General features: G+C 31.7%; 3 protein-coding genes across 3 annotated transcripts; 2 read left to right on the top strand and 1 right to left on the bottom strand.

Annotated features, from left to right (window-relative positions):
• Positions 1-3,959: 3,959 nt before the first annotated feature.
• LOC121218557 (CASP-like protein 2B1) lies at positions 3,960-6,065 on the top strand. The gene is made up of 3 exons (XM_041095962.1): positions 3,960-4,401; positions 4,478-4,610; positions 5,635-6,065. The coding sequence occupies exons 1-3, from the start codon at positions 4,178-4,180 to the stop codon at positions 5,884-5,886; spliced, it is 609 nt and encodes a 202-aa protein (XP_040951896.1). The 5' UTR covers positions 3,960-4,177; the 3' UTR covers positions 5,887-6,065.
• Positions 6,066-6,234: 169 nt separating this feature from the next.
• On the top strand, positions 6,235-6,930 carry LOC121218558 (probable stress-associated endoplasmic reticulum protein). The gene is made up of 3 exons (XM_041095963.1): positions 6,235-6,390; positions 6,491-6,644; positions 6,745-6,930. The coding sequence occupies exons 1-3, from the start codon at positions 6,388-6,390 to the stop codon at positions 6,789-6,791; spliced, it is 204 nt and encodes a 67-aa protein (XP_040951897.1). The 5' UTR covers positions 6,235-6,387; the 3' UTR covers positions 6,792-6,930.
• LOC107962081 (uncharacterized) lies at positions 6,862-8,665 on the bottom strand. The gene is made up of 5 exons (XM_016898317.2): positions 8,044-8,665; positions 7,724-7,942; positions 7,542-7,640; positions 7,350-7,454; positions 6,862-7,255 (listed from the first exon to the last, which is right to left on the bottom strand). Exons 1-5 carry the CDS (start codon positions 8,581-8,583, stop codon positions 7,073-7,075), a joined length of 1,146 nt encoding a protein of 381 aa, XP_016753806.2. The 5' UTR covers positions 8,584-8,665; the 3' UTR covers positions 6,862-7,072.
• Positions 8,666-17,318: the final 8,653 nt, after the last annotated feature.

Consider the following 17,318-nt stretch of genomic DNA (forward strand, 5'->3'; position numbering starts at 1 on the left):
GGCATTAATTGCTTTCTTGATTTTTTAATTAATTGTTTTTTTTATCCTCTAGTCTTTTAAAATATTTAAATTTGGTCAATGTCAAATTGACAAAAATACATAAAAATAGAGAGCTAAATTTATTAATGACTACATCAACATAATATATTTTAGCAATGAAGTAACTACAAATTTCAATTATTCTAATAGCAATTATGAAATTCAAAAAAAAAAATTAGTAATTGAAATAAGAGTATTCTCAACCTTAGGTGATTATCCGAATAGTTTAATTATATATATTACTAACTAGTCGCTACTTGTTATTTACGGTTGATATTATTAAAAATACAAATTAAATGGACATCTATGGGAGAAGTCGAGGTCGATCAATGGTGTTACAATTAAAGGTGGAGTTAGTTGCTACATATTGTATTTGCAGATGGCTATATAGAGTTAACACAGTACTTGAAATAGGAAAGTTAAATTTTGTTTATAACTTAATTTTTGAGCATCTAACAAGTAATTATATTAGAATTCAATTAAATTTGGAGTTCAACTGAGTTAAACTTTTAAATCAAGATAAAACTTACTTTCGGTATTATTTTTTTATTCACAAGTCTTGAATCTAAAATTTTATTTAAAAGACATCAAATTTTTTACCACCCAATTGATAAAATATAGTGTTTTTACTTACTAGCTTTGGAAGGAAGGAGGGATGTTCCATTGTTTCTCATGGAGATGTAGGCTGATCTACTAGTGTATGCAATAGGCATAGAAGGAGGAGAAATGGGTGGTCATTAAATTCAAGCATCAGCCTGAAAGCACTGTTGAGAGCCCCTTACCTTATCTCACCACTACTCACCCCCTTCTTGAAACAACAAAAAGGTCCACCACCTAGTAATACAAGACAAATTAATGAAAGAAAAGGCCATTGCCTTCACTCCCTTCCATCTTTTCCAGGTTTTTCCTTTTCCCCACAAAAGGACTTTAATGGTATGGTTACCCACCATTAATGCCCCTCTCTGTGGTCTCAGTCTGTTCTCTCTACGGATGAGGTGGTCGGTCGTTAATTTCGTCTATGCCTCGTGCGTTATTTGAGCTTTTTTGTTTGACCACGTTCCATCGGCTCCGTTACCCCCACTCATAAGCAAACCTCCATCACCATATATTTCTTTGTTTGCATTTTTACATTTATCGCGATGAATCTAGAAAGAGAGAAATTAAAAATTAAAATTATTTATGAAGTGGTTAACGATTTAAATTGTTTAAATTTTTAGTGATATTATTTATGGTTGCATACAATGATCGAATATATTATACTTTCAAAGAAAAGACTCAAATTCGAACATTAAAAATAAATATTTTTAAAAGGGACAGCCACGAACCTCGATATGGTGGTATAATGTGAACAAATCTTTCCTTTACTCTTTTAATTGAAAATAATTAATGACGAAATAACTTTTTAAAATTACTGAAAAATGAAATATGTTACTTAACTCAGCTTCTTTTAAAGAAAAACAATTCATTAAACATTACATAACAAGGCCCAAAGCCCAAAGAAATAAAACCATAAAGTACAAGGCCAACCAAGCCTAGCCCAGAACACAAGAGGGTGAACCCTAGACCCCTCATCAGCTTAGCCATCGTTGCCTGGAGCAAGAAGAGAAGAAAGCTTATCGGAAGTGTCTGTTCAAGCAAGGCTGATTTACCCACGTCCAGCAGGTACGCTGGCGAGGAGGAAATAAAGTCGTCATCATGGCGGAGGTTGTCGGGGCATCGACTGAGCTTTAATGCTAAGCCTTCGAGCCGGCGTCAGCAACTTATTAAAAGCTCTTAAACTAGTACACTAAGTAAATCTATCGTTTTTTAATTAAGTAAAAATTTATTCGCTTATTTTTATTCGTGAAAACTCTTAATTTTAACTAAAAATTATTCTTATTAAACAATAGAAAAGGAAAGTAAAAACGATTTTATTTTACAATTTTTTTATTACTCAAATCTATTTTACTATTCATGTTCGAAGTTCGTGATTGTCCCTCCCACAAATATTTTCTTCAAAGTTTAAACCTGCATTTTTCTTTGAGAGTATGAGGTGTCTTATCGTTGCACCCAACCTTTTTAATTATTTTATAAATGTATAATGACTTATTTGACTCACCAATTTACAAAAATAAAGTCATTTTAGCATTCCATTTAATTTTTTTGCGTCTTTCAACTCTTGAATTTGCATTATTCGTCAAATCACCTCAAATTAGTTGAAAAAGTTAATGCTTGTTGACTTTGCTGACGTGGCATTTGCATGGAAGTCCATGTGTATGCCACGCTAACATTTACTTAACTTTTTAAAATTTAAAAAATATTTTTAATATTTTTAACACTTTTAAATTTTTAAATAAATTTTATATTTTTATATTAAAAAATTTAATTAATCCTAACGTAGCAGTGTATGTGTGTGCCACATCAATAAAGTTAACAGATGTTAACTTTTCCATCTATTTTAGAATAATCTAACAAACAACGTAAGTTTAAAGGTTAAAAAAAAGTAAACATTTAAGTGATAGTTAAAATGATTTTTTATCAAGTTAAAAATTAAACAAATCATTATACACCATTCATGTTAAATTACTAATATGAAATAATAAGGTTGTAAAATTTTGTAATTTTGGACAAACACTAAAAAACTTTTATCATTTTCGTTTTAGCTTGGCGCATGCCACAATTTTATTTGTTTTCTACTTCAAAAACTATTTTAATCTGTCGAAATAATAAACATAGTAAAGTTTGGTATTTATAGCTATATATATCAAAATAATAAAACAAATTATCTTATCCTTAGTGTTGGCATTTGGACAAGAATGAAAGGTTAGATATATCGACTACTTGGAAATAGAGAAAAAAATTACGTTGATTATACCAGAAGTCCCTAGAGTTTCCCATATGATTATGGCATCAATCTTATGTATGGTATATATAGGGCATTGTTTGCGGGTATCCAAAAAGCTTGAACTCCTGACCGCGTAACGACTGTCACCTGGCCCCCCCCCCGATTATACTCGAACTCGTGACCGCATCACAACAGCCTACTAGGACCTTCACATTCACTTTGACCCCTGATTGTATCAAACATTATTACCTCGAAATTGAATTTCCTCATGATGGGTTTATAAGGTCATAGTCCTATCCCACCATGACATATGAAATGTATGTATGCTAAGGTGCATTATCACATCCCGACCCCTCAAAACTAACTAAGAATTTTCGTCGAAAATCCTGAACACTTTTAAAATACCAAAAATCCTTAAAACAAAAACCCTAATAAAAACTCTAATCCTAATAAAATAAAAACTTTAACCCTAAAAGAGAACTGAAAAGTGCGTCTACTTTTCATGAGGCATCATCGTATAAACTACCTATAATCTCAACATCATCGTGTGAATTATCTCATTTCCATGAGGCATTTTCCAATAATAGAATACTTTATGTGGTTTATACCTAAGCAATACCATTAATTTACATATCTCTAGGTTTACTTTTAAAAGATGGAGAGCCGTGATTTAAAGATGTCGAGACAGGGAAGAAGATACAAAGGGTAAGTGAGAGAAATGAAATTAGAGAATTCTCTTTATATATAAGAAGCAATAAAAATATAACGTGTCAAAATTTCATTGGTAGTCAGCTGGCACCTTGGACAAAAGTGATGTATAGCTAATGAGTGACATATAACAATTAAAAGAAACTCATACCATGTACGAATTTGAGAATTTGAAAGAAGTTTATTTGAGAATTTTAATTTAGTTTATTCTAAATCTGGTCGATTATTAATATATTTTTTATTAAATTTATTGATATGATATTTTAAAATAAAAAAAATCACTGAATTTAAAATCTAAAATGTTACGAAAACTACAGCTACTTCTGACATATTTGAACAAAAAAAAATTCCAATCATATGTTGAATTTTCATTTTGTAATAGTACAATAATATTATTTATTATTTATTTTAATTTTTTATCTTCTCATTATTCTACCATCCAACGCCTTTACTGAGCTCAAACCTATTTAAGAAGTGGGGTGGATGTAGGCTAGCGGCCCTGGTTAGTTAGGTGTACCGTGTACCTTCACTGTGCTCCAAGATTTGTTTTTGCTGTGCTGCTCTATTTCTTCCTTCTCTACTAGAGTGTTGGAATTTAGCAAAAACATGAGTTATCTGGGTGTGGGAGTTAGCCCTGGGAATGTTCCCGTCTACCATGGCACTAATTTGAAGGTCATTGATAGAAGAGTGAGAGTTGCAGAGCTGGTTTTGAGGTGTCTCATATGTGGCTTAAGCGTTCTTGCAGCTGTTCTTGTTGGAACAGATACCCAGATCAAAGAGATCTTCACTATTCAAAAGAAAGCTAGATTTACAGACATGAAAGCTCTTGTGTAAGAAATATACATACCCTCTCTACTCCCTCTTGTGAGTTGCTTTTGTTGATCAAGTTTGATGTACATAACGCAGGTTTTTGGTGGCGGCCAACGGCATAACTGCAGCTTACTCATTGGTACAAGGACTGCGTTGCGTTGTGGGTATGGTGAGAGGAAGTGTCCTTTTTAGTAAGCCTCTGGCTTTGGCCATTTTTTCTGGAGATCAGGTACTTGTGTTTCCCATCATAGAAGCTATTGCATGCCTTGGTCTTGTTTCGTTATAGTATATATATATGTATGCATGTATGTATGTTTCAGTTGCAGAACTATCCACATATCCAGAATTGGCTAATGGGTTCATTTAACCAAAAAAGAAACCAAAAAAGAAATTGTTTTTTTGCTGTTTTCATGCTGGCTTCGCAAAGAGAAAGATTATGAATTGTATGCTTAGTAGTTGAAAAAAAAAGTAATAAAACGTTGTAAAATGGCAATTTTAAGATGCATTGAAAGAGAACAATTTTTTTCTTCCTTCAACTGCTAGAGAAACAGGGGAGGAAAGCTGAGTCACTAGCTTTTAATGCTCAAAGTTAATGTTGCGATCAGGGTGGCAGGTAATTTGCTGCTCATCCTTTAATATTACACTGTTGCGTAGAAAAATGAAAACCCTATATTTCGACAGCAGCAACAACAGTACGACGAGTCAAGCAGCATCATGTAATAATGAGGGGAAGATGAACATCATTAATACAAAGAAACAACTAATACCTACTTGATAAAGCTTGTAATAAATATGAATGAGTATATAAGTAGGTGGACCTATAAGCAAATTTTCTATGCCAAAAGAAAAGTTGGTCGTTGGTGCTGTTGAAATGGAATTATTGTTCTTTCATGACAAGCTTTACTGGTTTTTTCCACTTGCTGAATTTTGTCCAACCAGTTTAATGTTGCTGCACAGAATCTTCACGCGGTTTCGAAAACCTAACTAATGCGGGTTGGGTGGAGAAGGGAATTCTGGGGTGATATGTATGTTGCCTAATAATGCACATAAAAGATAATGTCAATATTTAATGAAGAGAGGAGATTTCTATTGCAGTTCACACTTGTAGGACTAGTCACGTTAGGTGTGTCACTAAAGGTTTGGTTTCGGGTCGCTAAGAACCGCCACTGTTTGTATTTTTACCTTGAAGTAGCCCTGTTACATGCATATATCTAAACCAAATGATTAACACATGAAGTGTTTTTGCATTGCAGGCACTGGCATACTTGAATGTGGCTGCAGTGGGAGCTGCAGCACAGTCAGCGGCGTTTGCTAAGTTGGGGCAAACAAAGCTTCAATGGATGGTGATATGCAACATGTACGGGAAATTTTGTAACCAAATTGGGGAAGGAATAGCAGTGTCACTACTAGTTAGCATCTGCATGGTGGGCCTATCTTGTATCTCAGCATTTGGTCTCTTCCGCTTATATGGTAGCAACAAGGCCAAGAACAACTCGGGGTGGTAGAAATTTGGGTGCTAAAAATGTACTGCTTTGTTTTACTTTCAAAGGCTGGTTCCTTAGTTTTTCTGTAATTTTTTATGTTTGTTTCATATAATATAGTGTTAATGCTTATATAACAAAAAGTGGGGTTTTATCAGTTTTTGGAAATCCCATTTGTCAATAAATGAATTTTGGATTTTGCAGATTGATTGTGATTTTCCTACCATTTTTTATAACATTTAATAATATAAAAGGTGAAATGTTTGAAACATAATTAACTAATAATATGTTGTAAAAACATTAAAATTTCTATATTTGATTGTCTTTTTAGTGTTGACATTTTCCTCATAAAAGCAAATTTGGTTGTATTAACGTAACGTACAGAAAAGAGCAGAGCAGTAGTCCCACGTTTTGCTTATAAAACGATAGGTGTTGTCACATGACAGCCCCTATATCTTCTTCACTTCTTCTTCCCCATTTCACAAACCTTTCTGCTTTCAACAAACGCAAACCACACTTACAACAATGGTAAGTTTAATTGCATGTCAAAGTAATTGGTATGATTGCATGTCGATACTGGTGTTTCTAATCTGTATTTGTTGTTGTAATTGGTATTTGATGATAAAAGACTACCTCAAAACGCCTTGCGGGAAGGAAGGTTGCAAGGTTTCAAAGGAACATCACAAAGAGGGGATCTGTGGAAAGCTCAGCAAAGAAAGAAAATGGATACCCTGTTGGCCCAATTCTTCTAGGCTTCTTTGTGTTTGTGGTCGTTGGGTCATGTATGCTCACTTTCTGTCTTTGGATATCCTAGTACTAATGGTTTTAGATAAACATTTTGATTGCTTCAACTCAGCCTTTTGCTTTTTTTTCCTTTGACAGCTCTTTTTCAGATCATTAGGACTGCTACCAGCAAAAGCATGGCCTGAGCAGAGGAGTTGATCGGATGAATAAGACAGCCGTTGTTACAGAGTCGTGTTCGTTCAATAAATAACAATGTTGTACAACTGATGTTTGTTAGACATCTTGGTTTGGTTTCAATAAATCATTGTGACATCTTGTTGGTAATGAAGAATGCTTGTAATTTGGCTACTAACAACATAAAATTTTTATTCAAAAAGTATAAATTATAATCTGCCAAAAGGCAGGGGCAATGGATGAAAAGATGAAGTATAAAGAAATTCGAACAGAAATGCTCAACTGAGTGATACTAAGCAATTAAGGAAGGTTTATGATGCATGGAGCTTCCTTTATTGGATCCTGGTAGCAGCGTTCTGTAACTGTGGGACAAGTTCTTGGCACGAGAACTGAATCCGAGCCCATTGAATGACTGTTTATTGTTCTCATAGAAGGTTTCATGATGGGGTGAGTCATAGCCAATCTCATCAAATTCCTGCAGGAAGTTCATTCAGGCTTAACTATCCCATACAAGTATTATCCCCAAATACATATGAACATTAGTAGGAATTTTTAAGGCTGTTTTCTACCTTGGATTTTGCCTTAACATAGTAAGGTGTTAAACAGGGATTTAAATCTTCAAGGACCAAATCACTTGGACTACCAGGAGCTGTTGGATCACCAGAACTGTATTCCTGAAAAATGATCACCTTGGGGTTCACCTGATTTCCAATGTTCCAAGTTATAAACACTATAGGTGCTAATAAAGTCTAAATTCTTACCAAAGAATCAAAAGGTCCATCAGGATCAGATTTGGGTGTCATGGGAGAGCTGCCATACTGCTGGTGACATGCATTACCACAATACTTATCTGCTTTCACCTGTTACAAGCATATGTTAACAACAATCCTTATAATGGGTTTTAGTTACTTAATTGAAATGATATCTTTGGACTTTTTCTTACCTGATCAAGATCCAGGGCAAGGCATTGGAGTTGTTCTGTAAGAGAAGTAACCTGTCTTTGGAGAGTTGGGATTAGTTGTTTGGCTTGGGTCAGCTCCGAACCTTGCTTTTGTACAAGTTCTTGAAGCTGGGAATTCATGGCGTCTGGAAACAGTATCGCATTTTTCAATGATTTAATTTCTTCTCTTTGTTTCAAACACAAATCTTTCAGCTTCTCAACCTGCAAAACACTTACATTAACACACACACACACACACACACACAAAAAGCCTCATACATAAATTATATTGGAAGGGCAAAGGGGGCAGCTGAGGAGCTGACCTCTGTGTTCTTGTCTTGAAGCTGAAGCTTGAGCTCGGCAATCTCCATCTCGAGCTCTTTATTTGCACTCAACAGCTCCCTCTCAATTCTCAAAACCATAGCCAAGGTCCTAGTGTTCCCTTTAACCTCAGTCAAGGCTTTCACCTCCATTTTGCCCCTGTCCTTACCGGCAGATCCATTCCCGAACAGCTTCCTCTGCAAGACGGTTAAAGCAGCTCCCTTTCTTGCCGTCTTCTTGATGTCCTCGGCTAGGACATCAGATGGAATGAGAAGCTGAGCATGACCCATTGCCTTGGTTTTGGATTGATTGTCCACAAATCGCTTAACCATGCTGGTGAAGTTGTGGTGAGTGGTGGTGGCCTTGCTCTTGCTCCGGCAACCCTGGTCGACATCCAAGGGGTTCGATTTCACAAGGGCTCGAGAGAAAGAGGATTTAGGTTTCCCAGAAGAGGAAGTGCTGAGGTCTATGGATGAGGAGGGATCGGAGAAAATGGAGGAAGTGGAAGAGCGTGAATCGTACGACTTGTAGCGGGTCGCCATTTTCAGGGAGACAACACCACTTCGGAGATGATGTGTGTTATATTTATGGTTCTGTTTCTGTTTTGTCGGGTTGCAAAAGTGAAAGAGGTTTTGTTTTTTGAATTTAATCCAAATTTTGAATTTAAATGTGTGTTTTACGTGAAAGGCGCGGAAATGTTTTTTATATTCAACTCATCAACCTTATTTTATATTTTCTTTGGTTAATTTGTCTTCTAGTCTTTCTACTTTTTACTTTTTACAGTTTTTATTTCTAAAGATTTTAATTTCCCTATTTTTTTCGAAGACATTCAATATTACTACATTTGGATTTGCACTTGTAAATAAAAAATTAAATCTCAAATGTATGAAGAGTGAAGGACTTAGAGCACTTTTTAACCAATTTATTTTAAATTAGTTGCATTGCATTATTTGAACTATATCTATATTTTATAAACGTTTAAGGTATAAAAAATTCTCAAATTTTTTCAAAAAATAATAATAATAATTAAGCTCTCTTTTTTTTGCACTCATTTGGATATTGGAATTGTCAAAATGCATCAAAAAGACCCTTGGATCGTTAACTTTAACAGTTGACCATTAAAGTTAACTTCCCCTAATCTTTTTCAGTTAAAGCTACAACATGTCACAACTACGGCATGACATATGGCAAAAATTTATAAAAAAATAAAAGTTATAAAAATTATTAAATTATAAAAAAATTATAAAAATCATAAAAATATAAAAAAAATTTATAAAATTTTATAAAAATCATAAAAATAGATATAAAATGCATAAAAAATGACCTTTAACCATTAATTTTAACCATTGATCGTTAAAGTTAACGATCCCAATTTTTTCTAGTTAAAGTCATCACGTGTTGCAACACAACATGACATGTGGCAAAAAATGATAAAAAATAAAAATCAATAAAAGTTATAGAAAAATTATAAAATGCTTCTTTTGGTACGATAATTTTTACGAATTTTATTCTTTACATTTTTTTATAATTTTCTTATGATTTTATAAAATTATAATTTTTTTCTATATTTATATAAAATTTATAATTACAAATTTTATAAAATTTTACAATTTTTAATAATTTTTAATATTTTTATATTCTTTTATTAAAATTTAATAATTTTTATAACTTTTATTGATTTTATTTTTTTTTGCCACATGTAACGCCGTAATTGTGACACGTGGTGGGTTTAACTGAAACAAAATTAGGGGCAGTTAATTTTAACTGTCAATTGTTAAAGTTAACGGTTAAATGACCTTTTTGATGCATTTTAGCAGTTCAAGTACCCAATTGAATGCAAAAAAAAAAGAGCAGGGGCTTAATTGCTTTTTTTGAAAAGGTTTTAAGGCATTTTTAATGTATTTTGAAAGTTCAAGTACCCAATTGAGTGGAAAAAACTAGGGTTTAATTGCTTTTTTTTAAAAGTTAGAGAGCTTTTTACACCATTAAGCCTTTTATAAATTAAGTGTTTAACTGAGTTTATGTCACCCATCACGTGAGTCTTAATTTGGTTGTAAAATTATCGAAAACTTATTATTTTTCAAAGCAATTAATATTATTTTGAGGTTATTTTTGTCTTTTTATTTTTTAAATAAAATCTAAAAAAAACATATACATGTTGGGATTTAAATCCAGAACACGATAAGATTCAGTCCTTCAACTTTTCCATTTCAACCAAAATCATATTTGTTTTTTATGTCAATTTTTTAAATAATTTTATAATATAATTATTTTCACTTATATCATTGGTATGTCATAATCTAGTTATATTTTAAGTGTTTAATTAAGTTTGTGTCACCCACCAATCGGGACTAATGTAGTTGTGAATTTATTTTAAAAAACCCATTATTTTTACAAAGTAACAAATATATTTTAAGGTCTTTTTGTATTTTTATATATAATCTAAAAAAATACGTACACATTATGCAATTTAAACCTACCACATCATAGTCTTTAATATTATAACTTTAATATTTCAATCAAAACTTCATTTGATTTTTATATAATTCCATATGTAATAATGTAGTATTAATTGTAGCATTGATATAACAAAGGTACTAAGCCATTGAGGGGAAATAGGTAGTAAGCTTAAAAGAATAAGCAAGAGTAATAAGCAAATTGTAGCAGTAAGCCTGCCAAATAAGGAAATTTGCCTCCACAATCACAATTAAAGAATGGTTAAGCCTCAAGGCATTCACATACTCTTATTGCAACCTAAGCACCTATAACACTTTTAGTATAAAAGTCTCATGTACATTCATTTTGAGATGTGAGTCCATATACTCAATATATTCAGCCTAAATATTCCTTTAAGCTCACCATCACCCTCCTTTAAACTTAAATATGGGAGAGCATCTCGAATCATAAGCATGGATACCCCTATAGCTTACATTTTGTCTCGTAAGTCCTGAATCATTCTTCACTCAAAATCCTTCAACTCATTTCAGTTTTAAAAGTGATTCAAACAAGTGTTAAATACAAGTACAATTATTTTAGCTTTTCCTTTGATTCCAGTTTTGTTTAATAATAAGTACTCAAGTAATGTAAATCATTTACCATTATACTATTGACTAATTGACCATGGGAGTTTGTGATTGATACATTCTTAATGTATTAATTTATATAACAATAATGCATTATGTGATGATTTATTGTTAATAATAAAGAATTTATTGCCAATAAACCTTTAGCACAGGACCTGGTGTGTCGTAACATCGACTATGTACGAAAAATAATTACAAGCCATGGGTATTTTGGCTCGCACAATCAAACATTAAGCACGAGGACAACAGCTGACCTAGGGTCAAGGACAACAACCACTTTAATTCTATAAATAGGCTCATTTAACACATGTTATGGACAATTTTTATAATGTATAATTTTCTTCATAGTTTTAGTCTTTAGTTTTCTCTTTTCTTAGGCTTTAGGTTTATTTTTAGTTTTGTTATTAGATTTCATTAGGAGATCTGATATGTGGAACTCAATAAAACTTTGTGTGGATTCGATATTATATTTAATACTATTCAGGCTTCTCCTAAACCTTATTCTCTTGATTCGTTATTCATGTCTATTTTATATATTAAGTTTATCATGTTTATGAGATCCATGAGGAACTAATCCTTTTATGGGGGATTAACAAGTGGAGGTATGATTAATTAATTGTTTTGTAGGGTTCTCTTAACGGATTAGTTGTTTAGGAGAGGAATAACATAAACCTTAGGCTTGACGACTCTATGTAACACCCCTAACCCGTCTCTGTCGCCAAATTAGGGTTACGAAATATTACGACACATATCAAATATCATTAATCAATTCATTTATTAATTTAAATAACAACATTTGAATATGCATTTCATTCATAGCAAAATAACATTTACGAGCCTTAAAATGAGCTTACGGGGCCCTAAAAATAGTTTGGGAACAATCAGGGACAAATTTGAATCAAAACAGAAAAATATGCAAAATTTTGAAAATTTTGAAAATAGGGGTCACACGGCTGTGTGGCTAGGTCGTGTGAAAGAGGTCAGCCCGTGTGCCTTCAAACACGCTCGTGTGGTTACCCCACACGCTCTTGTGCTCAGACCGTGTGAAAAATCTTGCACTTATAATTAATAAGGCACATGACCGTGTGTCACACACGGCCGTGTGGATAAGCCTAGGTCGTGTGCACCTTAAAAAGCTTCAAAATCAATGCATACTTTCATCCAAACTTAGGTACCAAGCCAAATCAAAATAAACTATTTCCACACTTTAAAAACACATTTAAACAAGCCTAAAACATGCCAAAACAATCAACCTAAGTGCCTAATCAATTTGTCATCCTTGACACCACAATTCAATTATTAACCTCAATTCACATGACACATCAACTAATTTGCATTCAATTTTATAAGTTCATATATAGAACTCATACAAAGCTTATCATTTCTTATTCATTCACATTCATTCTTACCATGATTCAAACACTTAAATAAGGTTTATATCAAAAGATCAAAACAACTTTATATAAACATATTCACACCAAGATTAAAGGCACATACACAAGTAAGCTTATACCCAGCTTAATACATAACATTTGTAATAAGTATCCAAGTATATACAAATACACCTATTATTGTAACATCCCGGTTTAGACCCTAGTCGGAACAGTGGTTTCGGGACCACAAATTCGAGTCAAAAAAATAATTTAATATTATTTTTGGTGTTTGCAGTATGTGAATTAAGATGTGTGAAAGTTTCGTGTGAAAATTTTATCCGTTTGTGTGTTTAATTTGATAAAAAGGACTAAATCGCATGAAGCGTAAAAGTTGAGTTCTAATAGCTAAAGGTATTAAATAGCTATAGGGCTTTAAAGTGGAAGTCTTTATTTGGTAATTAGCCGATTAGATTTGATAGTGGATTTTAATGGCTTGACATTTGAGTAATTTTTAAAGTTTTTAAAGGTTAATTAAGTAAATTGGTAATTAATGATTATTATAATAAAATAAAGAAAAAGAAGGTTAGCGGGGGAGAGGGGTGTTTTTCTTCTTTCTTGTTGCTGTCGAAAACATGAAAAGCTTTGGAGAAAGCTTTGCTATTTGTTACTAACTTTGAATGCATGTAAGTGTTTTTAGCTTTCATTTTTGGTAAATTTTGTATTTTTGGAACCATTAATGTTAGGCATAACTAATAAAGGGATTATATTGCTAAATTTATAATAAATTTTGGGACTGGTTTTCTTTTGAAGTATTACGTTGTGTTGGAAAAATGTAGATGAATGGCTAAATATTTTTTTGAGCAATTTAGCTACTTTAGGTAGTAATTATTGTTTGTATTAATCCCTAGTGACTTAGATATTTTAAATCTATAATAACATGGTGTTAATCAATAAATTGTCAAGGTTTGGGGGGGGGGGGACTAATTGAGAGTTGTATATGTACAATTAGCTGGGAATTTGGTTAAGGAGGTGGATAAAAATAGTTTTTGTGTAATGATTTTTGCTAGCTATTTTTAAGGAGTTGGGTGTTACAAAAATTAAAATAGCATGGTAAAAAAACTGTAAATTCGGTTAGCTGATATTTAATTCAAAAAATAAAATATTTTCGGTGGTTGGATTAATTAATTAAACTAAATTATTATTAAATTAGCATTGATGTTTCGGTTTCGATTTAATGGTTGAAAATGTTTACTGTCTAGCATTAGTTAGATTCTTTTATTGTAAGTTTAAATGCTGCTCGGAAATAGTGTAAAAATTAATGCTGCCCAATTTTGTGCCCTTTTTATGCTGTCCGAAATTTGAACTAATTAATGGTTCTATTTTCATGCCAATTGGAGGCTGTAAAAACAGTCCCATTTGTTGCATTATACTGTCCAGTTTTAGGATGAATTAATTGAGTTATTACAGGATTAAAAAGCATGGATTTTTGCTATGATAAGTAGGGGTGAGCAAAACTCGATTCGACTCAAAAAAATCGAAAAAAAAATTTGAATTTCGAGTTAAACGAATTGAGTTATTCGAGTTAATCAAGTTATTCGAATCAACTCGAATTTTTTTTTGAATTTCGAGTTCGAATCGAGTTGAGTTTTTAAATTCGAATAACTCGAATAATTCAAATAATTCGAATATCAAACTATAATATTTTACATTTTTACCCCAAACTCCTAAATCTTTTTACTTTTCCCTCAAAACTTTTACTCCTTTCCACTTTCCCACCAAAACTTTTACTCTCCTCTCTCCCAACCCCCCAATCTACCCAAAATTTATTTCCCACCAAAATTTTACTCTCTCATTTATTTTTTCTCAAAATTTTACTCCCAAAAACCCTCAAAACCTTTTATTTTCTCCCAAAATTTTTACTCCCTCCCACTTTTCCCTTAAAACTTTTATTCCCTTCCCATCCCACCTCCCACCTCCCATCTACCCCAAACCCTCCCCCCTCCAATTATTTTTTTAAATATTTTTCCTCCAAAATTTTACTCCTCCTATTTATTTTCCCTCAAACTTTTATTCTCCAAAACTTTTTATTTTCCCCCTAAACTTTTACTTCTCACCCTTTACCCTCAAATAAAAAAAATCAAAATTATCCAAAAAAAATTCACTAAATATAAATAGTAATAATTTTATTTATATCTACTATTTATATTATTAAATTAAATTTCACATTTTATATTATTTGTATTATTGAATTGTTTAGTCATATTGAATATTTATATTAAAATTGAATTATTAATTATGCCATAAAATATTCGTGTTAACATTTTATATTGGTATCAATTTCACATTTTATTTTTAAAATAACTTTTATTAAAAAATCATATTTTTACATTTAATATATTTTTTAATTCCAAAATACATAGTGACAAGAATCTGAAAATAATTGAAACAACTAAGCAAGCAAAGAAGCTAACCAATATATAAAAAAATTAATAAATAAATTATGAGGTGATGAAAGTTAATAAAAAATTTGATTAAGGTGGACAAATTTTATTACGATGTGTGACAGTGGTTATAAGGACCCAAAATTATTTTTTAAAATTTAACTCGAACAAATATATTTGATTCGATTCGATTCGATTCGATTCGAATTCCATCTCACTCGACTCGATTCGAGAAAGCTTCAAATAAAGTTAGGATGATAAAATGAGATTTGAAAACTCGATTAACTCGAAAATTTTCGATTCGATTCGATCGAATGCTCACCCCTAATGATAAGCTAGTAAATTTTAATACTATTGAGTGTGTTCTTGCGGATACAAATGCCCTACATGTTTGCTATCTTGTTCTGTCCAAAATAGGACAAATTGAATATGTTTGTGAGTGAGTTTTTTTCAAAGGAAACTTTGTAAATTCTCATGTTTTAATTCTGATGTTGCATGAGGTAAGTTATGGTTATAGGGATTGATAAATCGAGTTTAGTAGCTAAAATATTATGTTATTCTTACTAAGTCTCAGTTGTTAGTAGTGAAGAAAAATAAATAAATAAATAAATTTACAATTAAATGTCAAATAGGTGATTAAATGAGTTAAATTTGAATTCATATAGATCAAGAAAGAAAGAAATCAGATTGATATCGGGGGAAATCGAAAGTTGACGAGTAGTTCATCCGATCCGTTTGTTTCCGTACGAGGTAAGTTTATAAGCAAATAGATGTTATAATGTAACACCCCAAACCCGGTCTAAACATTATGACCGAATCTAGCGATGTCATATTGTAACACCCCTTACCTGTATTCGACGCCGGAATAGGGTACGAGGCATTACTAGAAGACATACATTTGCATACGTATTAAACCGAGTTACAAAATTTCATCCGAATTAAAACTTTTTTAAATTATTAACGTGCTTTTATAATTCTTTACAACATATCCTCGAAATATTATATTCATAACAAATAGGGCCTACGAGACCTGATATTTACTCATGTAATTCAAAGCTTCATTTCCATTTCATTCAATTCACAAATTCTCATGTTCACAATTCAAATCAATTTCTCAATCCAATATATATATTTCAATCATCTAAGAATATAATTCAAGTTACACGAACTTACCAGGCTAAATTGTAGAAATACCAAAATTCAGGGACATTTTGATAATTTTCTATTTTCCTCAAATTTTCACCCAATCTTGATATAAATTAATATTTCATTCAATTTATTAATTTAAATGATAAAACAATTCATTTCATGCAATTTGGTCACTTTTTGACATCTTTACCAATTTACCCTTAAAATATTACTTTTATTCAATTTAGTCATTGAATCTAAAACATGCAAATTGGCCATTTTTGATGAGAACTCATGCTAGTTGAATAATCATTTATTGTCCTCCTCCACCTCTCCATTCCACATCCTTAATGTATAATATGCTTATATGTAACATTATCTATAATTCCACCATTTATTTATATATTAATTCAAAGCTGTCCACTTGAGTCATAGTCACTAAATTATTTATATCTTGAGCTATGGAACTCCAAATTAAGATCTGCCAAATTCCTATGAAACTAGACTCACATATATTCTTACCATAATATTTTCATAATTTTTGGTTTAGCCAATAAGTACAGTTTATTCTTTAAATATTCCCCTGTTTCACTGTTTGACAGTTCCGACCCCTCTTCACTAAAAATTAATTATCTCTTTATAAAGAATTTGGATGATGTTTTTATTTGTTTATATTGAAAATAGACCCATTCAAGATTTTAAACATATAAATTTAAGCCTCTAATTATTTTTATTCAATTTTTTATGATTTTCCAAATTCAGAACAGGGGAACTCGAATTCATTCTGACCTTATCTCACAAAATTTATTATATCTCATGATTTACAATTACATTACTTACACCGTTTCTTCTATGAGAAACTAAACTTAATAAGATTTAATTGCATATTTTATTCATACTCTAATTAAATTTCCACAATTTATGGTAATTTTTCAAAGTTAACCTGCTGCTGCTGTCCAAAACTGTTTTAGTGCAAAATGTTGATTACTAGGTGTATAACTCCCTTATTCCCTTTCTCTATAATATTTCTCATCACTTTCACTTATTTCTCTTCACTAATATATCAAGAACTTAAGACCTTATATAAGAAAACTCTACTATAACATTATTTCCATGCTTTTTCAATAATATCAAACTTAAAAATATATTGAAATCTTGATGTTCTTACCTTGTGCTATTGATTTCAATCTTTAACTTGATTTTCTCTCTCCTACAGCTTCTATTTCTTGAATCTAACTTGATATTCTAGCTC

The sequence above is a fragment of the Gossypium hirsutum genome, chromosome D06 (genome assembly GCF_007990345.1).
Source record: "Gossypium hirsutum isolate 1008001.06 chromosome D06, Gossypium_hirsutum_v2.1, whole genome shotgun sequence".
Classification (NCBI taxonomy): Eukaryota; Viridiplantae; Streptophyta; class Magnoliopsida; order Malvales; family Malvaceae; genus Gossypium; species Gossypium hirsutum.

Excerpts from the sequence above, each read along its gene's own strand:
- LOC121218557 (XM_041095962.1), top strand. The coding sequence starts at position 4,178 with ATGAGTTATCTGGGTGTGGGAGTTAGCCCTGGGAATGTTCCCGTCTAC. Across the intron at positions 4,402-4,477 it reads ACAGACATGAAAGCTCTTGT|GTTTTTGGTGGCGGCCAACG; the intron begins GTAAGAAATATA and ends TACATAACGCAG. Across the intron at positions 4,611-5,634 it reads CCATTTTTTCTGGAGATCAG|GCACTGGCATACTTGAATGT; the intron begins GTACTTGTGTTT and ends TTTGCATTGCAG.
- LOC121218558 (XM_041095963.1), top strand. Across the intron at positions 6,645-6,744 it reads GTTTGTGGTCGTTGGGTCAT|CTCTTTTTCAGATCATTAGG; the intron begins GTATGCTCACTT and ends TTCCTTTGACAG.
- LOC107962081 (XM_016898317.2), bottom strand. The coding sequence starts at position 8,583 with ATGGCGACCCGCTACAAGTCGTACGATTCACGCTCTTCCACTTCCTCC. Across the intron at positions 7,641-7,723 it reads TTGCCCTGGATCTTGATCAG|GTGAAAGCAGATAAGTATTG; the intron begins GTAAGAAAAAGT and ends TGCTTGTAACAG. Across the intron at positions 7,256-7,349 it reads ATGTTAAGGCAAAATCCAAG|GAATTTGATGAGATTGGCTA; the intron begins GTAGAAAACAGC and ends AACTTCCTGCAG.